The following is a 26,908-nucleotide window of genomic DNA, read 5'->3' as shown; positions in this document are numbered from 1 at the left end:
GCATCTATGGGAAATGTAGTTCTTTTTTCATTTGGCCACTAGCGCAAAAGTCAGGGAGAACTTATCCATCGTGTGATAGCAGATTAGACGAATGGAACTTGTTTATTTCTTATCTTAACACTTGTTCAAAGTGTACAGGGGTAATTGACAACTATTAAGTGCGAGTGTAAAGGTTGAATCATTTTAGTATTGAATATTTGTTAATACATTATACATACTTTGCTTCTACTCCACTAAATTTAAGAAGGATGTATTGTTCATCCTCCTTATATTATTTGAACAATACAGCTAATAGTCAAAGGTGACAGAATATAACTTTACTGTAAATAGCAATTAACACGTTCTTATTTGTTTTATATGTGTCTACTTTGTGTCTTACTTTACACATTTCATACCGACCTTATTCATATCACACAGCACATATTTTCATACACATTCGTTGCCTTTAGGATGGACAGCAGACACAGTAGCTGTTTTATCCAGTCGAAAAGGTCTGATCTTCTTTCAAGTCTTCACATTTAGGTCCCACCAACTGCTACTTGTAATAATAATAATGAGAAATATAAATAAAAACAAGTACAGATATATATTAAACTCAAACCAAGTGGAAAAATAGTTAGTAGTCAAGAATGAATATGAATATCATGACTATCATGAATTATACTACTACTGCTACTACTACTACTACTACTACTAATACTAATACTAATAATACTACTACTAATAATAATAATAACATGAACAACAGGCTGGACTGGAGGGACAACAGTGATGCTGTGGATTAGAAGGACCTGAGTAGACTCTACTTTCTAAGGAAGCTCAGGTCTTTCAATGTGTGCACTGAGTCACTAGTCTTACCAGTCTGTTGTAACAAGTGCCCTGTCCTTTGTTGTGGTTTGTTGGGGAAGTAATACAGCAAAAAAGATGTCAGTAGGATCGACAAATTGATCCGAAAGGCTGGACATGTGATTGGTAGGGAGTTGGAGACGTTTGTCTCAGTGAGGGACAGGAGGACATTGGATAAACTGCTCTCCGTTATAGACAATCCATCCCAAACATTTGAGGGGCAGAGGAGCTCACTCTCCAACAGACTGCTTTTATACCTTATTCTATCCAACTGTACTATGTACTATGACCATTTAATTTCCCTTGTGGATCATTAAAGTCTGTCTAAGTCCAAGTCTAATAATAATAATAATAATAATAATAATAATAATAATAATAATAATAATACCTTTTATTTCTTTTGTAATGAGTAACTTCTGACAAGCCTACTGAGCTTTGTGTTTTATCCAGGAAACTAAGAATCATACCTTAATCTATTCACAGCAGTCTGTGGTCATGCTGCTTTTACTGTCTGCTCATGTTAATAAAAACTTTCAATTGAAATTCTTGACTGTTCGTCATCTTTATGCTACAACGCACGGGCTGGTTACGCGGTTAACTAACACATTTTCCTTTTGTTAAATGTTATTGTTTTTTTTCTGAGGATATTTTTCTTTTGGAAATCATCTCTATAGTTCTTCCAAATTGTAGGAAGCACGGTTATGGCAGGGATTGTCAGAAAGTCCAGGAATCTCCGATTTCCCTGCAATAACCTGGCATATAAGGCAGTTGTTAGAAGTCTTTTGAACAGTAGGCGGCGCTGCAGCCACGCTTAACTTTCGGCGAAGCTCAAACCCCTGGAGGGAGAGAGGGGGAGAGCAGCTTCCTCTCCCTGTGTTTCTGCTGTGCACAGCGGACTCTCCTCTCCTCTCCTCTCTCTCGCAGCGTGCAGAGCCTACGAGCGGCAGGTGTGTGTCCGCCGAAGCTTTCCTCCACTTTCACGACGTTCCGGGCAGAATTTGGATACAAATCCGAGACGGCAACTCACGCTGCATGTCGGCGGCACAGAGTCCATCTCGGCTGTGTGGATGTTGCAGTGATAGTGGAGCATCTTCTCCGCTGTATCGCACTCAGCCGGCATCGTCAGCTGTTGCTCTAGCAGAGAGTGTTAGAGTCGGGAGCAACAGAAAAGGCCAAACTATGCCACTGATTTCCTGCCGGTAACCGTTTTCCACCCTAAGTCTGCCGGGGAGCGGATGCGAGCAGAGGTCGTCAACGAGCCTCCAAGTATTTTCTGCCCTTTGTCGGTGCCGGAGGAGCTGTGCCAATGGAGAAAGCGACTCCACCGCCCCAGCCCCAGCTCCAGCTGTCGATAGCGAAGACGGAAAGTCCAGCAGAGGACATCTCCGGGCTGACTGACGAGGAGCTGCTCAAGTGGACCAAGGAGGACCTGGTGCGCCGGCTGAGGCGGTCCGAGGCCGACAAGATGAGCGTGATTCTGGATCACGGGAATCTAATCCGAGAGGTCAATCGGAGCCTCCAGCTGCACTTGAACGAGATCAGGGGGCTGAAGGTGAGGGGGCGCGCATTGGTGAAGGATGAGCTCATAGGGTTGGAGTGCACCTGAGAACGCGCATAGCATGAGGGATGCTCCGCTGCTTCCTGCAAACAGTAGACGGTATATCACGAAGTTCATCGTGCCATTGTGTGTAGGCCTGCGTGACAATGCGACACGGATGAATGCAGAACCCCTGCACAAATGTAAACTGTCAATCCGGGGCAGCCTTATAATTAACATTTCAACTTTTTGCGTGAGGTGGGACATTGTAAATATGAACTGGGGGTAGGTGTCTGAGCTTGCGAGCAAAACTAATGACTGATGGTGCCTTAAATCTACACCTTAAAAATAAAACCTATGCAGAGCGAGTTAAAGACTGAGGGAGAAATGCATTTTCCTAATAGCGAAGAGAAAGGGATTTTCTTCTGTAAATCTACCCCTCTGTCCACATGCCAGGGCTCAAATCTGGCTTCCATTCTCTTTCTGTCTGCGCACACCTTACATTCCTTTAAAATTGTTCCACATAAATCTACAGCGTGCCCTGTGCAGGATTTAGAGGAATGTGGCATTTGCTTTGCAGGTGTGTGCAGGCTCTCTTCCTTTCAGTAACCTTTACCCACTGCATTCGTTTTCTAAATTTGGCACACTGTCCACAGTATTTACAGTTGGAGCTGAAGCCCAGCCTGAGGTAGCCAGAGACCAGGCACATTGGGATCATTTGCCTTACTTGTAGACCTTGTCACCTCCTTAACCAATCCATGCAGCCTAATTACACAGGGAAGAGCTGGAGGGAGAGTGAGCGAGAGAGAGAGAGGGCACAGGGGAGAGTGAAATTGTTACAGAAGGAGGAAAGAGGGAGGTCTTTTGGAGGTGAAGATGGAATGTTTAAGTAAATGTTACTTAAGCATAAAAAATGTTTAGGGCATTTGGTTTCGGTTTCAGAGTCTTACCTTAAATCAGTGTGTCTTGTCTCTTATGTAGAAATCTCATCTACATAATGTATTTCATATTGAATGGTACACAGTGAATCTGTGCTTTTATGGGCAAAAGGAAGAGGATTAAGATTACATTTAGTTATGATTGCATACACTGGTCAGCTGATATCTGTAAGAGCAATGAAACTGACATCGGCAGCTGCTCCAGTGATTTGCTTGGAGACAGATTCACAGAAAGAGTTGTTCTCTCCCTTTCAGGACATTAACCAGAAGCTGCAGGAGGACAATCGTGAGCTCCGGGACTTGTGCTGCTTCCTGGACGATGACCGTCAGAAAGGAAAGCGTGTGTCCAGAGAGTGGCAGCGCCTGGGACGCTACAGTGCCAGCATCATGCGCAAAGAGGTGACCCTCTACCTCCAGAAGCTGAAGGAGCTGGAGGTTCGGCAAGAGGAGGTAATCCGGGAGAACCTGGAGCTGAAGGAGCTCTGCCTGCTGCTGGACGAGGAGAAGGGGGTGGTAGTTGGAGGAGGCGGTGGCGGGGGAAGTGGTGGCGGTGGAGGGGGTGTAATGATGGGAGGGTGCCGCAACTCCATAGACAGCCAGAATAGTTTACTGCTGGTGCCTGGCCAGGGGCTACTGATGAGAGACGTAGGGGACGGGAGCAGCACCTCCAGCGCGGGGAGTGCTGACAGCTCCGATCACCCGCACCACAAGCAGCCCCACCTGGCTGCAGGGGTGGGCGTCGTCGGCAGTGGTGGGGAAAAGGGCAGCCCCGAGCTTGTGCATAAACCCAGGTGTAGCAGCATAAGTGCAATAGGAGGAAGCGGAGGAGACAGGGATGTGTCCAGTCCCGAGCACCCAGCTGGGCGCCACCGGAGTACAAGCCTGGAGTACCCGTATACCCTGCCCCAGCTCTGCCGACCCCGCTGTGGCTCCATATCTGTGCCTGACCACAGTCGGGTCATGCGGGGCCTGAGCCCGGAAAAATACGGAAGGAACGTGGGTCGTCGTAGTCCGGAGCAGCACCCCAAGCACCACAGCTCTGATCTTCTCCTTGGCCAGAGGCAGCACTACCTGGGCCACGGGGGCAGCGGGGAGCTCTACCAGAGGCACCACAGGAGCAGCATTAGCAGCATGGGCTGTGGGAGCCCAGAGCCCAGGCAGGCGCATTTGGGGTCGGGTGAGCACCACGAAAAGGGCTGCATGGTCCAGGGCGGAAGCCCCGAAACTCATAGGCACCAGTACAGTATGAGCCCTGACCACGTGAAGTTTGGAAGCCCTGTGAGAGAGGGGCAGAGGAGGCCGACCGGAGATGAGCTCTCGCCACATCATCGGAGCATCTATAATGGCATGAATGGTAAGTGTGTACGCGCGTGCGCATGTCTTTGTGTGATTGCTTGTAATGTCGTCGTCATGCATTCTAACCGACACCACGCCTAATCCAGCTTTTTCCAAGAACGCTCTAATGCAGAAAGACGTACAAATGGACACAGTCAAGCCTCACAGACACACAAGCAAACGCGAAAAGTTAACAAAAAAAACAGTTCAGGATTTGATGATTTATTGTTGCTCAGCAGTGGAGAGATTGTTTCTTTCACGGTGAAATTGTCTGGGTTATCTGTGATTGATTGGGAAACTAGAGATATTGTTCCTCGTTCTGATTGCTGCAAAATTTACAGCATTATTGATTTTTTTAGTGTCTCGAGAGGAATGTGGGTTGGCTGACTGGATGAGAAAGTGCGGGGTTCCAAAATATCCATTTTAAATGTTCAGTATAAGCTGAACATGATCCATGCGCATTTTTGTGGTGTAATACAACTGTTGCAACACAGGGCAAATTATTACATGATAAATAACCCCTAAAATCTTTGCTCCGGTCGCGTCCATCTTAGTGAGATCAGTGGGAGTTGGGGATGTCAGACAGGACGGGGAAAATCAAAGTACCAACTTGGCTGCTGTTTAAATACCCCACGGTGGCTGATAATGATTTCTGGAGGAAAAAAAAGTGCTGAGCGGCACAGAGCTCTCAGATGCTAAAGGACAAATTCCTCAAGGTGAAATATGTGCCTGACTTTGCAAGAGAAATAGAAAGTCTACACAGAGCAGGGTTTACCCAACACTTACAGACAGAGAGAGGGAGAGAGATTTTAGCGGTTGCCATTGTTTATAATTCTGCTATGGCCACAAAATGATGAGTCCTTTCTTTTTATTAACGACTTAGATTGACATGTTCCCTGTAATGCAGCACCACCACTGTCATTAGAGTCATCTGAGCTTGTGGCCAAAGACACTAAGTCTCAATTCTGGAGTTTGAAGGACATGGTCATTTACCAGACTGACAGGGCCTGGAGGTGACATATTATTGAATTCCATTAGTGTATGTAAAATGTCACCATGCTGAGCTTTAAAGTGCATTTCAGTAGAGGTGGGCGACATAACGATATTAAATCGTGAACGATTACAACGTGAAGACCATCTGTCAAAATGTCATGGGATCGTCTAGGGCACATTCTATAAATTGCAGTTCTATGCACCAGACGTATTATGTCGTCAACCTGACCGACCAATCATAGCGAATTACGGGGAGTGACGCGCTTTCTTACCCGCCTCCTTGTTTATGTGTGTAGCGGTAGTCGCATGGAGAACAATGGTTGGTTGGTTACTAAAAAAAATTCCACTTCCATTATATGGAATTGGTTTGGATTGTCCTCAACTGCTGAAGCGCAGGCAAATGTTCTGTGCACAGAACAGGTTCGAACCTGTTCTGTGCACAGAACATTTGCCAAACAGCGAGGGGCCTGGCGGCACCGAAACCACAAGCGGAGGCAGCAGCTAGCATAACCAAAACAGTCAACATTAACACAGATGTTTAACAAAGGCACTCTGTATGACAAGTCAAGCAAGCGATGGAAACAGGTAACAGAAGCAGTTACCTTTTATCTTGCAAAAGATATATCTTGTTGTTGTTTACCTTAAACTTGATTGTTTGCACATGCAGGCAAAACTGCAACTACTTAAAATAAAATCTATTAAGAAAGGTTCTTTGGACTAAATTGTCTGTTTTTAATTTTTCAATTTAAGATCGTGATAAAACGAAATCGTGGTTTTGTTTTTAAAAAATCGTGATATGATATTTTTGCCATATCGCCCACCCCTACTTTTCAGGAATCCTATGGGTGACGTTACGGTGCACTGTGCTGTGTAGCAGGCAGTCTATTCAGTTTAGCTCAATGTTTGATGTAAAACTGTTGATTTGATATTCTTACCCTCTTCACGCTGTGATTGAGCAATATATGCCTGGAGCAACAGCCGATGCAAACTCACAAATTATACTCCAGCAGCACACGTGGTCACTTTAGCCATTTTGCAATCTCTATGGATTGCCGCAGATTATCATAAAGACGCACACAACTTTGATTTGGATCATCATTGTTTTTCTATTTTAGCTCTCAGCGTACCCTGTAGCTCTGGAGGAGATTTCAATCTTGATGTAACCTGAAACCCATATGATGTCTGCAATAGCCACGCCACATTAATGCCTCGCAAATCCTTAACTGGAAAATGTTGGGAGTGCACAGGGCACTCGCTGGCCCTAGGGCCTGGGGGTTTGCCAAGTGTGGCGTTACTGACGTGTACGTAGCTCGTAGTGAAATGCATGCACCACATAGCCTTTAAAAAGGGCTGTAAAGACTTCATTAGGGCGTGTGTGCGACAGCAGTTCAAGTGTGTCTGAGTTTTTGTGGAGTCATACTGGTACATCATAGCTTGTTATCTGTCAGAATGGCAGTTTATGTCTTTCATGAACATGTCTCCCACAGGGTGTCCATGCCTCCACTGACATGACAAGGACACTAACTTCAAGTGTCACTGCATCATATGTAGAGCTAGATGTGTTTCTTACTTTACCATAAAAAAAGGGGAGTAGAGGTGACAGATACTGTAGATATGAAAGCCTATTGTGAGGTAGTAAAGAGAGCAGATTTGTGGCCATGTCTGTGAGTGTCATCCACTGACCCAGCTTTACTGCCTTGTCCTTTTTTTGGATGAAGAGGGAATTTAATTCCTGTGACGATGTAGTACACTCCACTCGCATGGATTATCCCCTAAGCCCTTTGCACAGTATTATTTCATTTTTATGTACTTGTGAGTATGCTTGTGTGTATGTGTATGTGTGTGTGTGTGCGTGCATGCTATTTGGGTTGAAAGTGTCCCGTCCAGGGTTACTGTAGCGGTGTAGGTTTATTTTCGAATGAAAGTCTTGTGTCAACGTGTCACTCAGCAGTGCTGAAGCTCAGGCCATTTAAATTCCTGACAAAATCCAAAAGGAAGGCAAAACAACGCTCTGACCTCTGCAGGCTTTACATACGCTCTGCCGTGACATCTATTGGGAAGCTTATTGCACGTATTCTGCCTTTTTTTTTACCCTCGTGAGAGGGTCTCATGTTAAGAATACATAAGCGCATCTAAAGAGTCACTCAGAGAATTTAGTGAGTACGAGGTACATAAGTTACAAATGAATGGATTTGGATTTTACAAGCTCATATATATAAGCCCATATAAAGGAATAAGACGGTAAAGCCTGACTTATTTGATACTAAGGATTAATGTACACTCACAAAATAATAAGTTAAATAAAAAACGGCACCTTAAATTTAATGGTCCGATCCTATCGCAATGTATCACAAGCACCTTTGCTTGGGATAGACTGCTTCTTTTTGAAAATAATCAGCTACGAACTCTGTAGTCTCCTGACCCAGACTGGAGGGGTGAATGTTCACTAAGCCTGTAGGATATCTGCACTGCAGAGGCTCTTTGTCAAAAAAGAGAACACTTAATCATGTTTTCTGCATTAGCAATCACAAGTTCTGCACATTAGCTTAAGCGGCTCAGATGATTGGAAGGAGGGAGGGAAAAAAGGGCTGTGTGGGAAAGGAAAGACAGTGCAGTGTGTGGGGCAACCTTTGTCCTTGGGATACCACTGAAGACGCAGACACTCACATATACACACACGTAATTTCATTTCTGAACTGATGTTTCTATCTTTGAAAAGGATTTCCTTTGACATAATGTATTTGCCAGCCCTTTACCCTAACCCTAGTCGTAACCTTTAGCCCAAAATCAAGCCTTAACAGGGTTTAACCCTCAAAACATTGTGGGGCCTTGAAAACTGCAACATAGCGGGTTATAGTATTAGTATTCCACAGGAGTTTGGCCCCCACAACATAATAAAAACTGAGCGCACACACACAGTTTCTTGAAGTGCGAATGTGCAATATACACTTAGAGAGGAGAAGCCAATTTACCACTTTTTGAAACTAAACTTTCGTGATTTCATATACACACGTTGCCAAAAGCTTGTTTCAGCATGCAGTCACAAAGCTACATGCACAAAGGAATAGGGTCATTGTCAGATCTGGGCTCCACTACAATCAATTATATTTGTTGTCCTAATGCTGCTTTTACATTAAAAGCTGGAAATTCAAACATCATGAGTTCTGAGCGTAAATCATCAGCATCACTGAATACAATGAATTCCTTGTAGGATGGACAGCAGAGTTTAATTTAACACATCAACAAACAGGCAGAAATTGAACAGAGATAAGAAACTGCCACGCACAATATTTTACATAAGTTTAATTATAGTATTACACACAACATCCAAATTAGGTGTTACAGACAGCCTGCGTCCTTTGTTAATGTAAGAGCCGGGCTATCTGGATGCCACCATTTTCAGAGACATCAGAGAAGCTGCTTCTGCATGAAAGCGTCACCTTGGCTTGAGTTTCTCTCTCGGAGCTCAGACTTTGACATTTATACTTTTTTAAGTAGAATCTTTTCATTTCTAAATTTTTCTGGAAATCATAAATTAAATCCCTGCCTGGATCACAGATGTAACGTTTACTGTATGTCTTTTTATTCATATTTGTCACTTTTACAAATGAAAATACTTTGAAGTCTAACCAGTATGTCAGAGAAATGTAATTGAGGCTGTCACAGGTAGTGGATTCAGCGGTGGAGTATAAACTCGAAGAGTAAAGAGCAGCTAAAATGAGCTTAAACACGCCCACACATTGGCAAACAATGTTAAACAATAGAAGTGCTTCTTCTAACAAATCCCCACAAAACCCTACATAATAGGTTCACATTGCTTCAGGATGTGTTCCATGTACTGGGGAACAACTGTGAAGTGGGAACTGTAGAAAGAACAATGTTTCTACTGTAGAAATAAGCTAGTGGGATAAATATAGTAACATTTGGCTTAAGGTGGAGTATATTTACAGTTTAACTCGTGTATGACTGCTTTTAAAAGAGATTGAGAACATCTGTCAAACTGTATAGCCCAGTCCACACATAAAGGACTCGTGGCCCATCTCTTTGCAGCTGACAATTGGCCACTAGTGGATGTTCCAGGCTCTGGTTGCCCGGTAACCCTTTTTATATTTCCCACCCATAATGTTTCTGTGTTAAACAAGTGGAACAGAAAAAAATAGCTCTAGCTCTCCTTGTGCTTTCTGATTGAAAATAAAGTGCTGTTAATGCTGGGTTCACCCTCCAAGCCAACTATCAACATGGTGAATTTGGTGGTAGGAAGCCAAAGTCATGGACGATGTGTCCTTAAGGTGACCGTCCTAGGAACTCAGTGTCAGTAGGTTTTAACAGTGTCTCTCGTTAGCCTCAGGCTCAGAGTTGAGATTAGTTTCTTACAACTGACTGAATGTGACTCACATTTCACAGTCTCGTATCGCTGCATCTCTTCCTGTGTATACTCACATCTGTCTCTCTCGTGCCCTAAACACTGATTTACAATGTAGAGAAATCCATCGCTTAACACATTTTCCCTTGTCTTTTGTGGTGCGTTTTCTTTTTTTTACCCATTCATCAGTGCTTCCACCCTGTTTCATATTGAATTAACAAAGATCATACCACTGTCTCGTTGCATGTCCTGATCGTTATAATTGCAGCATCAGTTCAGACCATCCAGCTCCTCTGGCTGTTGTTCAGAAGTGCTGCTGCCTCTCAGGGAAACAGGAAACGATCACTGAAGCTGAGGCCTCAGATAATGTTCTCCCTCTCCAGTGTCACTGAGAAAGCCAGGCTATCTCTCTATCCTCTTTCTGTCTTCCTCCCTCCTTCCGTCCTAATTGGCCGACAGTGTGAACAACCAGCTGTCGGACAGAGAGGCAACTCTGATTACAAAGTCTTCTTTCTGGAGGAAGCTGGAGGATGTACTGTTTGCCAGGCTGAACTGAGGACGAGGGTTGAGGAAGTATCTGAGTGGATTACTGGATGCTTTCTTCCCCTCCTTCACTCCCTCAACACGTCTTCTTTTCTTCCTCCGACTCCAGCATCCTCCTCTTCCTCGTGTGTCTGCCAAGGCGATAGATGGAAAGCTTCCCTCGACAAATTGTGAAGTCTCGCACCCTAAGCAGCGCGTTGAAACTCAAATGTTTGTCACAGCTGCTTGGTATGAAAGGATTTAGGGGAGCATTAGGATGCTCTAACTCAAACGGATGAGTACTATTTCCAGACAGCCTCATCTGGATGGCAACCATTTCAGCTTTACCTTTCATTTACTTCTTAGTAACCAACTGCAGTGGCACTGAGGCTGTTTGGATTTGTCCTGTGACACGAACATGCGTTTTTATTTTCGAAAAGTATTTTAAATCTCATGCCACCACATTTTTTTCTGCAGACTTGGGTAGTAGCTATCATATAACACAGCAAAGGCAAGGTAGCCGGTTAAGAATTCCAGACAAAACGGTGGAGGTCATCTGAGATGTGTGATTCTCAAGGTGGATGTCTTTATCCAGCAACTGGGAAAATGTTACATTTAAATGTTATCATGGCATTTGAATTCGTATTCACACCTGAGACCAATTATTTCAAACACCCTCGCCTATAGGCCATCAGAGCTAGCAGCCACTAAGCAAGGAGAGCATGATTAGGCATTTTGTTTATCTACCTCTGGTGCATATCATTGTCATTTTTAATTGGGCCCATGTCAGCTTCATCTCTTTAAAGCTCGTTCCTTCTGGATGGAGGAAACAGCCATATATCGCCGCTTTCAGGTGTAACACACAAAGGATGCAGGCTACTCTTTTAGGTCCCACGCCAGCGTCCAGCCAAATACTCACAACAGCTGTGATGTCAAAAGGAAATGGAGTGTGTCTAACAAGAGAACAGAGATTATTTTTGGCAGGTTAAATTATAAATTAGAGAGAGACCTTAAGAATGAAGGTGTACTGCAGAAAAAACAAACAAAGAAAAAGCATTGTTAGGTGCTTGCACAGCACTTTGAGCCTCCGATACACAAAGGGTGCGAGCTATGATTAGGATATCCTGTTCTCAAAGACACTGTGAATCAGGAGGACGTAAATCGCTGTATGAGTGATGAAGGAGGCCACTTGGGTGCATACTAGCGTCGCTGCAGCCCAAACCCCAGAGGTATGTGACAAATGCACCACAGTAGCCTCAGTCATCCAGTAGACATGCAAACCAACTGGAATGGAGAACAGCCTTTGTCCTCTTACACCATGCCAGTGGGGAGCAGCCCACTGAGCTGAGAGGAAAATAGTTTGCTAGGCCAGGTAATTAACTGGAAGTTGAGTGGCTGCCATGTCCTGAGCCTGGGGGGGGATCTCTGTCCCAAAGTCACCAGCAGTAACCACATTTAACTATGTTTCATTTATTTGGGCTGTAGCTGTGTGCTGTTGCTGAGAGCCGTCAGTCTGAGTCTCGGGTGCTTAAGTGGGAGTCAAGGAGGAGAGTGAAGCTGGGCGAGTGCACCATGGACAGTGCGTGGGCTTTGAGCTTTGATGTTGACTGGAAGGAAATGACCTCCTCGAACACTACCACAAAATGAAACGCAGCTTTCATGAGTAATTAAGTTAACTGAGGAAGTTTAAGTTTCTGGAACATTGTAGAATTGTTTGCAAATTTATGTGACTTTTGCTGAGCAGTGGCTACTGCAGTCATACATTTCTGGAGAATGATTAATGCTAAAACATCACATTTACCACAGTGCTTGAATTATTACGGCTTTGTTGAAGATTGCACCAGCAATTAATCTAAAAACACTGAGTCTTTACACTGATGAGAGGTCTCTCTACGAAAGAGTGTCGGCAACTGACTTGCTCCTTCGTCATTGTGTGAGATGAGTCACTTCTGTTATTTCACCATGTAATGTTAACTTAGCCTATTGTAGTGATCCTCATAGGCGACAGTTGCTGGTTGAGGCTCAGGCTTGACTTATCCAGCTGACACAGTATGAGTACAGTGCTGTTGCTAGCTGGCATATTAACATCATAAACCAGAGCACAAAAGTGAGATATTTCAATTTATTTCAGCCTCCAAACTAAAAAAAAAAAAAGTATTACTAAAATTATAGTATGCCAAGGCAGCACTGGTGCCAGCCATTTATACTTGCATGCTTGTCATTGTGGCTCGCTCTGTAATAACACCACCCAGACACCAGACGGTGCTGTGTCTTTTTGGCTAACCTGTGTAAGTTTTGTTTCTACTTCCTGTTTCACTTTCAACAATGCTTTACACGAATCATGCAAATGTTTGTATCCTCATCTCCTCAGTTAACCATTTCTCAGTGTGTTACATCTTTAGTGAGACGAAAATTGCAGAGATGGAGAAGCTGCCAGAAATAATAGAGCGAAAACAGGCTACTACCAAGCAGACTAATCACAGCTCTTGCGGTCTGCGTTGCCTTCATGTGTAGTTACATTTCTGGGGAGATGTGTAGGGTCGGAGCTACGTACTTACATCAAATAGATACAGAAGCATAAACGGCGCATAAGGTGGCAACAACATATGCTGAAAGAACAGCAAGTAAAACTCTTGTACTGTCTTTCCTCTTGACATGAGAAATGTATGCACAAAGGAAATCAGCTTCACATATTGTGAAATACAGACAAGCACCTAATTTTGAGTCTATGAGGAGAATCATTCAGAATCACTCTGTTGTAAAGTCCTAAGTCAGCCCAGCTGCTATAACACATAGGCGATACGTTCCATATCTGGACTGTATTTAATTCAAATAAGGCCACGTTATTAAATGTGTTTTTTTGAGAATGAAGACGTTATTTCTTCTTCTGTGTAATGCTCAGTTAGCTGGCTTTTTTGTGGGGCCTGTCAGTCGTGGTCAAGCATCAGAGGAGCTGCTTCCCTGTTCACAGTGTGATGGTTTTTACGGTCGGCCATCTGTTCGAATAAGTACAGAGAAAGGGATAATATATGAGGAATAAGACATGTCAAAATCTGTTTTACTGGTGCATACATTTATCTCCTGTTCACATTGTGCATAGATGCGTTTGATCTAATGGTGGAGACATGTGTGGGGCTCCCATTACAGTGGATGGAAGGGCTTATCCTACCAACATGAAATGATTGGCACCACCGTCATTATATTTATGTCATTATCTCTTCCTCTTTCAGCGATGTCTTTATTTGGTCTGTGAGATTTCCTCTCTGAGATATTGAAATCAATTTCATTCCCCCCCTGCTGCTCCAGACTGACTGGCTCATTTCCTTCACTGTTACAGCAAAAGGTACATTTAATTACCTCTTTCATCCAGCTTTGTGAGTGCTTTAGCTGCAGGTCAAACATGTCACTGAGAGAATTCTTGAGCTGGGGATTTTCTGTACTGGAATTCTTTAAATTAAGATCAACTCTCTAGTAATAGCAGTCAATATTCTAGTGACGCCATTAAAAAAAAAATAAATTCTATCTAAGTGCTAAGAATCTCATTTTCACTTCTTCCGTGTGAGAAGAAATGTTTGCAGTTTTTTTTTAAAGAGATTGCACCAAGATGTTGGGTTGCACACTGTTCACAGACTTCGTACAACAAAATGTTGCCCATAAATTAGATTTTATTGCATTGTTTTGAAACAAACCGCCTACTCACTGCATCTGATGCAATGCACTGCGTTATTTCTGGCCAAATCTAAATGGCTTTTATGACACGGCCATTAAAGGATTGCTGTTGTTTTCATTAGCAAGGGAGCGACAGAACAGTCTGAAAATGTGTAAACAAGTTTCAGCCCCAGGACATAGGTCATTGAGGTCCCCGCTTTTGGGAGTAGAGGAGAGGGAAGTCTGCTGTCTCCTTGAGAGACCAGTGCTGCACCTCTCCCCACCCATCTGAGGTCTGAGCCGCACGCTTCGCAATCCTCAGCACGCTACCCCGTAAACGGCCTCTTATATTATTCATCAGCATCGAGGAGTGATGGCTGGCGACATATTAAAATGGGACAAGAGCGGTTTATCTTGCAAATGTCTGCGTAAATATTTAATTTACCTCTGAGGATCATAGAAGAATGCACACGACAACAATGCAAGTGCCAACGCAAGCCCTTGTAGAATGTGGAGGGGTGACGGGGAGCTTCACTGGCGAGAACAAAAGCAGAGTTAACGGTTGATGTGTTTGCGAATCAGTCTGACTGGATTCTGTTTTTTCTTTTTCGTCATCTCTTCTGTTGAAATATGAATCTTACATTTTAAAGTCCATCCATCAAACACTTTGTATGTTTGTTTTGGAGTAATTCCTGTTCACATGGTTGGTCTCTCTTTTTTATGTTTTGTAGATGTGTGTGCGTTGAAACCACAAAGGCAAATGAACCCATACACACACTCACACAGACTGCCCTGGTATTCCTGATCAGCCACCAGGGCGCCAATTACTCCTCTGTATTCCAGTGAGCTTCATGCTCTCATCTCTCTACGGTCCACTTCAGCTGCACAGCGAGCCTTGCTGCAGACACGGAGACTTCAAGTTATTTGGTGTTTCATACTCACTTCATTACAGTTTTTATAGACACTTTCCCGATAACTATAGAGTGACTGTTTTTGCTGTCTTATTTGTGTATTTTTGCTCTCTGCATAATATGATGTGACAAAAATCTACTTTAAAGCATACAACTGATGCTAAAGCAGCACAATGCATTACAAGCAACAAAGCTTATAAAGTAAGGCTGAAAAGTACCAACAGTGAGAGACCAATTTGGAAAGTTGTAGGAAAAATAATACACAGTGGGTAAAATTAGTATTGAACACATCACAATTTTTCATAGTAAACATATTTCTAAAGGTGCTATTGACATGAAATTTACACCAGGTGTTGGTATCAACCCAAGTAATCCATACATAGAAAGAAACCAAAACAAATAAGTTCAGAAATTAAGTTATGTGTAATAATGTGATATGACAGAGGGAAAAAGTATTGAACGCACACAGACAGGGAGGTGGAAAAAGGCATGGAAAGACAAGACACCAGCTGAAATCTCTCAGTGATCAGAAAGCCATTCTGTCCCTTGTCAGTGCAAATGAATATCAGCTGGTTCAGTCCAAACTGATGGTCTATTACAAGGTGTTTCATTACCAAGGTGTCACACAAGGAACATCTCATGATGGGTAACAGCAAAGAACTCAGAAGAGTTGTCCAAGAGCCAAGGGCCACTTATGGAGAGCTTCAGAAAGACCTGGAATTAGCAGATGCAATTGTTTGAAAGAAAACAATAAGCAATGCACTCAACGGCCACGGCCTGTCTGCACGCTCGCCACACAAGACTCCGCTTCTGAAGAAAAAGCATGTTGAAGCTTGTTTCAAGTTTGCTGCACAACATTTGGACAAGCCTTTAAAATACTGTGAGAACATAGTCTGGTCAGATGAGAGCAAAACTCTTCGGATGCCATAATAACACATACCATGTTTGGAGGACAAAATGCACTGCACATCACCCCAAAAACACCACACCGAGAGTGAAGTCTGGAGCTGGAAACATCATGGTGTGGGGCTGTTTTTCTGCATATGGTTCTGGCAAACTTCATATAATTGAAGGGAGGATGAATGGAAAAATGTACCGAGACATTATTGAGAAAAATCTGCTGCCATCTAGCAGCATGATGAAGATGAAACAAGGGTGGACATTTCAGCAAGACAATGATCTCAAACACAGAGCCAAGGAAGCTCTCAACTGGCTTCAAAGAAATTAAATAAAGCTGCTAGAACGGCCCAGCCAGTCACCTGACTTGAATCCACTTGAAAATCCATGGAAAGAACTAAAAATCAGAGTTCATAGAAAAGGCCCATAGAACCTTCAAGATTTACAGACTTTTTGTGTGGAAGAATGGGCCAAAATCACACCTGAGCATTGCATGTGACTAGTTTCTCCATACAGGAAGCGTCTTAAAGCTGCCATTGTCAACAAAGACGTTTGTAAAAATTATTAAATAAATATTGGTTAGTGTGTTCAATACTTTTCTATGTATGAATTACTTCGGTTGTTACCAACCCCTGGTGAAAATTTCATGTCAATAGCACCTTTAGAAATATGTTTACTATTAGCTTATTATAGTCTCCAAAATGTAAATTTGTAGCAGGAATTGATTGCAAGCACACAATTTAAACCATCATGTAACCACTTCAATCTAACCAAAAAATGTACTTTTATTTAAAATGTTTAATTATCCAAAATGAGTCTAGTCCTAAATAATGTTTGCATATTATCACGCTTACATATATCCCACTGAGACATAATAGAAGTGAGTGTTTGAGTCTCTAAATCGGTGAGAATATTTTATTTTTCGGGTAGGTGGCATGCGAATGTGTCAGAGCTGATATGTGTAGCAGTTTCATATTGAATGCAAAGAGACTTTTGCTGTCTTGACATTCACAGTGGATCAGTATGTAATGAGTTCCACAATATGCCTTTAATACACTTGTACTTTTCCTACTAAGAAAATGACATTGGGATCGATTTTCTCACCAGCATTAGATGTATTACCCATTTTGTTAATTTCTTCTTCCTGTTTGTTTAATTGTAAAATCCATAATTGTGGGCGCTCTGGACCGGGTTGCTTCTATAACCTCCCATGACGCCTTGCATGGCTGGCCACTGCTCCATATGTTAAATGCAAAGAACAAACACCTTGTATGTGCATACCTATATAAATGTAGCAAATCTGTGCTGATTTGATTAGTAGCAGTTAGGGAAATCTAGACTTTTCTGTTGCTCTCATGTGAACCTGCTCTGCACCATTTCCACGGAGCGCTTCAACTATTTTAATAAACTAAAAAACGGACGCAGAGAGAGCACAGAGGTTGAAAACAAAATATCCCTGCGGCAAATTGGAGGATAGTCTTACAACCAATCAGATACATTTTGGTCTATTTAATGCAGTTTTAAAGAAGAAAAGTATCCTAACGGGGGCACTGATTGACATGTAATGTTTCCAGCCAGTGTAGCCGATCAACATGTCGGGACCAAAATCTATTGTAGTGCTGCAGAGCTGACCAAACAGATAAACCGTACCGTTCTGAAGTTCATCCTGATATAGTAAGTCTGTGCCTCACCAAACACTGACTCGACTCTATCAATGTCCAGCATCTTGTTTCAGCTTGGTGCATGTGTTGCGGCCATGCATAATCTCTGTATTATGCATTCTGAACTTACCCTAGTGCTCCAAAGTTGCACATGACAGCACTGACCGCAGCAGCCTGAGGGACCTTAAGGCACGTAGCTCTCCTGCCAAGCTGCCTCACTGACTGACTGACTGACTCTGGGTGTCTGACTGACTGCCAGCTAAACGGAAGGTCACTGATCTACCATGCATCTCCACGGGCTTTCCTGCCCAGCCAGCTTGAATAATTTATATGGCAGATTTTTAGAAGATCTGTGGGAGAGGCCATGTGAAATTACCTTGCATTGATTCTGTAAATTGAGAGAAGGAGAGAGACAGCAAGAGAGAAGGGGATAAATTGACAGATCAAAGAAGTTCTAGAGATGGAGGGGGTCCATATGTTTACTGGCTTGATTCCGGCGAACTGATACAGCCACGTTTTCTTGAACCACTTTTCTCTTTTTTTCTCTGTAATTGTGTTGAAAAAGAAGACTTTCATTTTGTAAACAGCGTTTTAAAATGGTCTTGAACAGAGGGCTTGTATATGAGCTGTAAGTTTATGACTTGCATAGAGTTAATAATTGTTGTCTGGCTGCGGAGGGAGAAGAGTTGACCATCCGTAACAGTGATTTATTCAGTATGGGAGCAGCTTCTCCCAAGCCAATCTCACAGATCTCTTTGTGGGGAAATTTAGAGGCTTTCGCTTGAGCGCTGGTGAGCAGAGGTGGAATTTGAGGGAGCTTGGCCTCCACATTATTCTGAAGTAATCACATTATCCATATCTCTTTTCTCTGACCCACGCCAGAACCCCTCCCCCCTGCACGTCTCTCAAATCCAATTTTGGTTTTAACACCCTGCCCATAACTAAATCAACAAACACCATCCAAGTGGGCTGCATGTTTTCTCACTTCATAACTCCCCTTGAAGAGGTCACAGACGCTGGTTAGAATTCAGAAAGAGCAACTTTCATTAGGCTCCGATCAGGTCCCCTTTAAAGGGTTTTTGGCTCATTGCTGGTGTGTGTTAACTAAACTCCACCATCACAAGACAGATGTTAGTAATCTTGTGACCTGTGTGCTTGTGACTGCTGACCTTGAGACAGCAAATCCATTCAAGCAATTCTTTTTTGGCTTTAAGTGCTTGCGGTTTAAATGTTAAGACCCAACACTGAGCAACTTGGACAAAAATCTCTTGTTTCCACCAGCTTTTGCTTCAGATCTTTTGTTCCTGACATATTTTCTATGCCTGTCTTTATGTCGTGACATGCGATGGGTGTGTGTGTATACCCTAAAATGACCATACTGTTAGCCAGACTGACACAAACGTTGATGCAGAGAGACAAAAATATCAAGCTCGGCTGAAACCGATCAGGGCCCCACTCGCCTTCATACTGCAGGATGGTGACAAGGCCCTCCTGCCGTCATGACTTTATTATGAAAAATGCTCCAGACAAACATCTGGAACTGATCACACTGTATCAAGGGGCGCTGGCCTAAAGTAGATATTTTTAATAACCAACCTCTCAGCGGGCCACATGGTTCACGTTAGACTGGAGACACATGAAAGTATGGACAGTGTTTTTTGGTAGCTGTGCTGGTTTGTGTATTTATACTGCAGGGGAAAAAATAAATAAAAATACAACAAACTTGCGATGTCTTTCATTTTAGGTGCCACTGTTTGTGCTTACACTGAAAGCATCAATTCACCTGTGCAATATTTGTGCATTTTATACCCTGTAAAAGCCCCCATTTGCTTTTGCTCCATAAAATTTATTTAGTCAAGACGACTGCTGCCAAAAAGATAAATAAATATAGGTCTAATGTAACACAGCTGTGCTTCGAAAAGCAAAGGGAGAAATGCAGTGAAGCTCAATCTGTGGGTTCTGCCCGTTGTAACACAAAATCTCACAGTCGCAGTGCAGTCTGAATGCTTCCAACTTACCAATAGGCGTCAGCCAGCAGTAAATATACCAGCATGTTACACAAATCTAATCTGTGTTGGTCATGTACTGTATATACAGTATGTACGCACACAAGGAATTTGTAGTTCCCCCTCGATTACAGTTGCCCCAGCTCAGCTGCACCTGTGCATTGTAGCTGTTGGGATTGTTCAGTGTGTAGATTTATGGTGGTGCATTAGGTATGGAGGCTCCACACAAACCTAATGAAGCTGTGGTGGAATGCGTATACACAGAAATGTAGCCAAACGTTGAGCTTTGCTGCTAATTCCACAGAGAGAACATGAGAACTGTGATGGTGATCAACTTGAACTAACTAACAGATAAGTGTACACAGCAAAGATAGGAAGGATGTTGATACTGATCTTTAAGTGCTCCAATGATGCAGTGATGGGTTAACAAATGTGTTACTTTCAACCAGAGACGGCGTGCAGAACCACCACTTTCTTAATGTTTCCTGTCATACCTCGGTTCTATCTGGTATCACTAAACAATCACTTATTTGTTTTTGCAAAAATCTAACGTCACATGTTTGTAGAGTCGACTGAACCACATGTCACAGACAATTTAAATAGTTTATATAAGTTATGCAGCCACAGAGAAAACCGGACATTAAACATAGGTTTTTAATTTGTGTGACACATTAAGTTTGTTCTTCTTTTGCAGGTAGGATTACCAGAAATCTTATTATTTTTTATTTTTTTTTCAAACTTAAAGCACTGGTTTAAACTATTCATTTATAAATGGATGGCAACATAACAACATACGCATCAAAGAGACATAACATTATGACGACCTTCCTATTACTGTGTAGATCTCCTTGGTGTTTTGTCACTCATCAGAGAATGGACATGTGTCTTCTGAGGGTGACCTGAGGTGTCTGGCAACAGGATGTTGTTAGTGGGGGCCTTTGGGTCCTATAGGTTGAGGGGACGGGGATCATCCCACAGATACTTAATCAGTTTGGGATCTAGTGAATTTGGAGGTCAGGTCAACACCTTGTGCTGTTCTGTGAGTTGTTCCTTTTTGTGTGTTTGTGTCTGTGTCGGGCTGCATCCTGCTGGGGGATGGCTGCAAACATGTTGAATGGAATTATTAAGTAGCAGTTCTTTTTGTAAGACTCAGGAACAGACGGAACCATGTTTTTTTTATGAGAAGAACACATGTAGAACTAATCACCGTGTATGTTAGATACTGCGTTTAATGCATATTGTACTCATATAATAAACAACATGTAAATTCACTGATTTGCTGACTGATACATGCCGGTTTTAATTTTAGCATCAATACACAACCATTTTTAGAAACTGCTTGGGTGTCACTGCTAGACTACTTCTGTATTGATCCAGCGAACCATGTTCACAGCAGGCTGCTTTCAGATCTACCGTCTACGGTAAATAACTATCAGCTACCCTTACTGTGCTCTCTCCGGGTGTTTACTTGTGCTCTTGTGTCAGGAGGGAACGAGGCGCATGTGATCGTGTGTTTTTTTTTTTTTTTTTTTTTTCCACACTTGCACCTCTATAAGCCGTGAAATCTATCCCATTCCACACACCCTGACCTCCAAATGAAAATATCCTCCAGCACACAGCTGCATCCAGCCGGCACTTTAAAGACGTTTTCACATCTTTGGGCTTTCTTGCCGACATTCCCACTTCCCCCCCCTTGTAGATAAACACAGCGAGAGAAGGGGCAGGGAACATAGAGAAGCAGCCACTGGGATCTTTTGCACAACTTGGCGGTCACAATAGTGTTGTGAATCTTTAATGTGAGATGTTAGCCCACCAAGGAGAGGAAATGTGCTGAAAACATGATTATGGAATCAGAGGGAGGAGGAAAATGCTGCCTGAGAGAGAAAGAGATATAAGAATTATAAAGGGTAGAGAAGGTAGAGAGAAAGGAGACATATTTAAGGCAAAGGCATTTCTCCACTGCTTGTGACCAGAAATCTAGTCAGCGAAGGTCATACAGCTTTGGATTTATACCATCTTGTTTGACAGCAACATTTTTCCTGAGAGGCAGAAATAAAGCAAAGCAGCACTCCTCGGTCGAGCATGTCAGAACGGTGTCAAGAGTCTGCCCCACGTTTAAGGGTGGTGAAGATGAGTGTGATAGCGCGATGCCAGGCTGGGTGTTAGACAGCGTGACTGAACTTTAAGTGGACAAAGCTGCTCAGTTTGTCACACTGTCTGTCCACTTCGTCTCCTGTGATTACGGTTTACATAAATCTGTCTGACTGCTGATGTGCGTCTGAGCCTGTTCCAGAGGAAACCACGTGACGGCGCGTGGCTGATACTTGCACCACTGCTGCAGAGATAGAAACTAGTTCATTTCGAGTTACAGTAACCAGGCTTTGGAATATGCAAAACAATATGCGAAAGGTGTTCAAACACAAACCGCTGCCGTTATAGGTCTGATATTTAGTGTTTAGGTCACATATGAGATGTCAGAAAATGTAGTTAACTGTTGAGTTAATTGTATTGCATTTCTTTTCTCATTCATCTATGGTAACACCCAAGTTTGTTCACCTTCGTCCAGCTTAAGAAATAACATATTAAAACACCTGGAAACCTTGAAATAAGACAGTAACCCTTTAATCTGTTTAACAAATAACTATTATTTCAGGGCAATTAAACCTTATTTTATCTACTTAAAGCTAAATTTTAAAAAAAATGCAACTTTGCACAACACATGGAAGGTGACATCCAGCCATCAGGCTCACTTATTGACTTGCCATCAGCTCAAGATGAAAAACAGGTCAGGCATATCCAGAATAAGACCTAACAAGTCTAATAACTGAGTGTATTTCATGCTGGACAAGATTATCTACCTTTGATCAACAAAGTGTATCTAGAAATACTTCCACCACACTGAAGTTTGGACAGAACATGTCCAGCTTTTCTTCTCATCTTTTTGCTAAACTAAGTTAATTGCCTCCTGTTTATAGGTCCTTTAAAATAAAATGTTTTACATTGAATCTATTTGTAGAATTACCTCCCTCGTAGGGAGGACATGCATCTCCCCAGAAATGTAAATACATGTGACAGAAACACCACATTACCCTCCTTCTGTCGCCTACTCATCATCTTCTCTCATTTCTGTGTGGTTGGAGTCTAAGTAAGAGTAACTGTTGATCATCATGTATTAACTCCAACTCCACCATTAGCCATTTACTTCCACTCAGGATTGTTTGAATGCAGGGAAACTTGGCACAGCTGACCAGCCACTGACAAAGGTTTTAGTGGCGTAATGACAGAATGACGTTTACCACTGTAGGCTATGGTGTAGACACACACACAAAAGTATAAACCAAGCTTAAGAGTGGACTTGTCTAACTCTCAGAAAACAAGGTCAGTTGGTGTATTTTCCAAAGCCTCAAACATCTTTTTTTTTTTTTTTTTCTGTAGGTGAGTGGCACCATGTTTTCCAACAAATTTTCTGTTCCATATCTGACAGAAACTTCAGCTGGTAACAAAAGCTGGTGCTCCATCAACATGTATTATTTATGAGTCACTTCCCCCTGCTTTGGTAGTCTAAACAGACGGATGTCAGCTCTAAATTATTAGATTTAATGAGGTGCTCTTCACTTGTCAAAATAAACACATTTAAGAGTTGTCTCTCTCTCTTTGACACAGCTTTGATATCGGCCGGCTGCTGCACCAACAACTGTAGAAATGTCAAGCTATGGGACAGGTAAGAGCCCCTCTCCACCTTGTTTCTTTTTCATAAGACCTCTTTTGTGGTAATTAGTGTGTTTGAAAGAAGAAGAACGACCAGTGAAGGTCATTGTCTTTTTTTTTCCACCAGGGTCCATAATCCTGTAATTAGCTCCCATTATTCTATTTCACCATTCAGTGTAGCTCTTTTGGCAGGAGCCTCAAAACCTATTTACATTTTGTAGGGTTGGGCAGATTCACATTAGAAGGATTTGCATTAAATAATGAAATCTCTCTGTCTGAGGTAAGGATAAACAAAACATATTCCGCTGTGATCTCGTGTCGTTGCAGGGTAATTCTATGAGTTAGTCCACCTCTGGATGAGTAATGTGTTTGCATGCCTGGTCCAACCCAGGTGTAATCATGTTGGGTTTAGCGTGAGACCACGGAGTTAGAGGTGACCGTTCCCTGTCCCTGTATGCCATGCTACATCTTCATTCAGACCCCAGTGGGAGGGCGAGATAGCTGTGTTAATATTTAATGATCGCATGACAGGACATACCCCCCGGAGGACAGCCAGTTTTTGCCCACTGTAAATGCACATGCTACAACATATGATCCCTCTCCATGCACACGGTGACTATCTTTAAAATTCTCATGAAAGAGCTTTTTTCTTTTTCTTTCATTAACATTTTTCAGGCCATCGCTCCCTCTGTTCTTGAGCCCCACTTGCATCCTGCAGAAATATCAGTGTCTCAGGTGAGGAAAAGAAGAAAGCGTACTTTATGTCAGGATGTGATTTGCAAGCTCAGAGAAGGGATGTGCTAAGAGTGCAGACTTGGAGTCAGGTCCCGTGGCCGTCCCTCTGCAGTGGAGACAGACGCAGGCAGGAAAGAAGGATCTGTCACTGATAAGCAACACAAAAGCCTGCAGAGATGAACAGCTTACTCACTCAAAGTCTCTCTCTGGCTCTCTTTTCTTTGGTTTCTTGTACACACTTTTGCAGCTTCAGTGTATTTAGCCATCTATGTATTTATCACTTCATGAGAGGACGTGACAGGTTTTAAATAATGGCTTTCTAACCAGTTAATTGGCTGATGATTTATATCAGTAACAAGCTAAAGCCATCTTCTGGGTAGCCACATTAAAAAACAAAACTCATTAATATTTAAAACTGCAGACCTTATTGTAAGAACAGTGAGAAGACAATGTTCAAGATTAAACTTAAACATCGTATGGGAGCCAGGTGACCAGGACCTATTCAGCAAGGTAATATATTGACAATTCAGAAAAAAAAACTGAACAAAATGAACGATGTTTTTGTACCATTGTGAGTTTGGCCTCACTGCCACAGTATCATGGCTTACTGGGACAGCTAGATTAGAGAGAATGGAGCCATCATTAAGTGATGAAATCTGTGCTTTTCCCACCATGACAAATCAAGTCAAATATCAGCTGTGAATATGATTTGTCAAGTAACTCTAAAAGAAACCACTTTCTTCTTCCGATAGCCAGCCTTACAGTTTGACTCGATGCACTGCCATTACTAAGAAGAGCCTTGCATTCAGGAGGATTATGTCTGTCACTAATGTTATCTGCAATAACACTGCCCACTCTCACACATCTAATCCAGGGGTCTTCAACGTTTTTCAGGCCAAGGACCCCCAAACTGATGGAGAGATTAAGTAGGGACCCCCTACCTACTATATATCTTCTGTATTAAAGTTGACCCAGTGCTATTTAAAAGTATAGATTAATATCATAATTTTGCATTCAATTTTAAGATATTCAAATAAAAGACTGATCCAAATGTTCTTTTTTTTATTTCGCACCTAACAGAGTCAGCGTGTAATATGTGACCTTGTGATTGGCTCAGCAGTGACAGGCCTACTTTGTACTCGAGGCTTAGATTGACAAGTGTCTGTGTGAAACAGTGCGCTATTGAGTCAGCTCCTGTATCGCATGCAAATGAGTGAAGTGCTGACTGACTTAATTTATCCCTTTACTAAAATATGTTGGATTCATTCCAAATTGTGGGGGTAAATAAAAGAAAATTATAAAAAATGTCTAATCAACCAACGATTTTTTCCCCTGCAGTATCTCCACAGACACCTAGGGGTCGCGGACCTCCTGTTGAAGATCTGTGGCCTGATCAGTCAATGATCAATTTTGCCTCCAAAATCCCTGTGGACCAAAACCAACACTCTCTTTTTCTCGCCCTTCTTTTTTCCCATACAGCTTTGATGCTTCTTCTTGACCACAACCCAACCATCTACGCCTCTCCAAGGGAGGGGAGGCTTCAATCGGACAGCGCTCCAGCGTCCCCAGGATGCCGGCCTCCGTGGCTCCGGATGGTCTGTAGTCCATGGCCTCATCCATGTCCACAGCCCTTAAAACAGCCTGCCTCCATATTTTCATTTCTACATATGGCGAGTTTGAACGGATAGGGGTGGAAGTTTTACTTTATTTATTTTTTTGTGGGGGAGGACGCTATAAGAACAGTTGGTTTAAATGCGTGAAAACTGCCGCAGCTAAACGGATCAGAGCGGATATCGCTCCCTGCCAACTGTGACATGGCTACCTCCTGGAGAGAACCTAGAGAGAAGGGGAGGGATGCTGGGGATTGGTGAGAGGAGATCAAGAGGACTTTGCACTGTTTGTGCTGCTACCCTCTGTTTACAAATGGGGATGATTGGCGGAGAAGCACATGAAACTTTCTATACCCCTCCTATTTCCCACCCTGTTTTCCCTGCTTTCTTCCTCCTCTCCTCCATCCTCCATAGAAACTCATCATCTTCAAAGTGTGTAATGAGACCGGTGTAATCTAATGTTTTGTCTCAGTCTCCAGATCCAAATGATCACACGATTACGATCGTCTCCTCTCTCTTCCTCATAAAGATTCTGCCATTTCAACTGAACATAAAAACAGAAACATATTTGTCTGATGTTCTAGCAAAGAAAAAAAAAACAACCTCTTCCTGTGTCTTAAACCAAGGTGGTCAACATTACTAGCTGCTGACAGATGTTCTAGTTCTATGAGATGCAATGTTCAGGTGTAATTTTTCTTTTTTGTATTATCTTCTTTATTCCCTTAAAGCGCCTATATTGAAGCTGGGGAGAAGATTATACATTTCTCCATGTTGTTTTTTTACAAGGAAGTAAAGTCCAAGTAAAAAGTAGATTATTGGATTAGTTTTCTATATATCTATATATACAAATATTATATGATTATTATTTTTGACTTACTGGTATTAGAACTACTATATGAAAAATGCATATGATATATATCAAATAATAAACAGACTTCTTTATCTAACAGTGCGTTGGTTTTTGATTGGCTCCAAGGTGACTTTCAGAAGGTTAGAAAAAAAAGTACAAGTCACACACAGCAGCAGCAGATACGCTCTAAGAGAAAACCTGTCAGAGCAAAGGCTGTTTCTTGTGTTTTTAGAAGATGATAGCAAAATGAAATCCACCTTTTGTTGTATTGGAGTAGTTAGTCATGTTAAAAACTTCCCATGCTGTGACACCTCATCCTGTCCAACAGGAAACAAAAGTGTCAAGAAT

At 42.5% G+C, this 26,908-nt stretch overlaps 1 protein-coding gene across 1 annotated transcript; it reads left to right on the top strand.

The window, feature by feature from the left end:
* Positions 1 to 1,262: 1,262 nt before the first annotated feature.
* ccdc85al (coiled-coil domain containing 85A, like) lies at positions 1,263 to 26,657 on the top strand. Its single transcript, XM_047578177.1, has 4 exons — positions 1,263 to 2,398; positions 3,577 to 4,675; positions 23,321 to 23,378; positions 25,580 to 26,657. Exons 1-4 carry the CDS (start codon positions 2,153 to 2,155, stop codon positions 25,596 to 25,598), a joined length of 1,422 nt encoding a protein of 473 aa, XP_047434133.1. The 5' UTR covers positions 1,263 to 2,152; the 3' UTR covers positions 25,599 to 26,657.
* The last annotated feature ends 251 nt before the right edge of the window (positions 26,658 to 26,908 follow it).

The sequence above is a fragment of the Mugil cephalus genome, chromosome 2 (assembly GCF_022458985.1).
Source record: "Mugil cephalus isolate CIBA_MC_2020 chromosome 2, CIBA_Mcephalus_1.1, whole genome shotgun sequence".
NCBI lineage: Eukaryota > Metazoa > Chordata > Actinopteri > Mugiliformes > Mugilidae > Mugil > Mugil cephalus.
Note: the sequence above shows the minus strand (reverse complement) of the source record. Positions and strands in the feature narration are given on the sequence as shown.

Excerpts from the sequence above, each read along its gene's own strand:
- ccdc85al (XM_047578177.1), top strand. The coding sequence starts at position 2,153 with ATGGAGAAAGCGACTCCACCGCCCCAGCCCCAGCTCCAGCTGTCGATA. Across the intron at positions 2,399-3,576 it reads ACGAGATCAGGGGGCTGAAG|GACATTAACCAGAAGCTGCA; the intron begins GTGAGGGGGCGC and ends TCTCCCTTTCAG. Across the intron at positions 4,676-23,320 it reads CATCTATAATGGCATGAATG|CTTTGATATCGGCCGGCTGC; the intron begins GTAAGTGTGTAC and ends TCTTTGACACAG.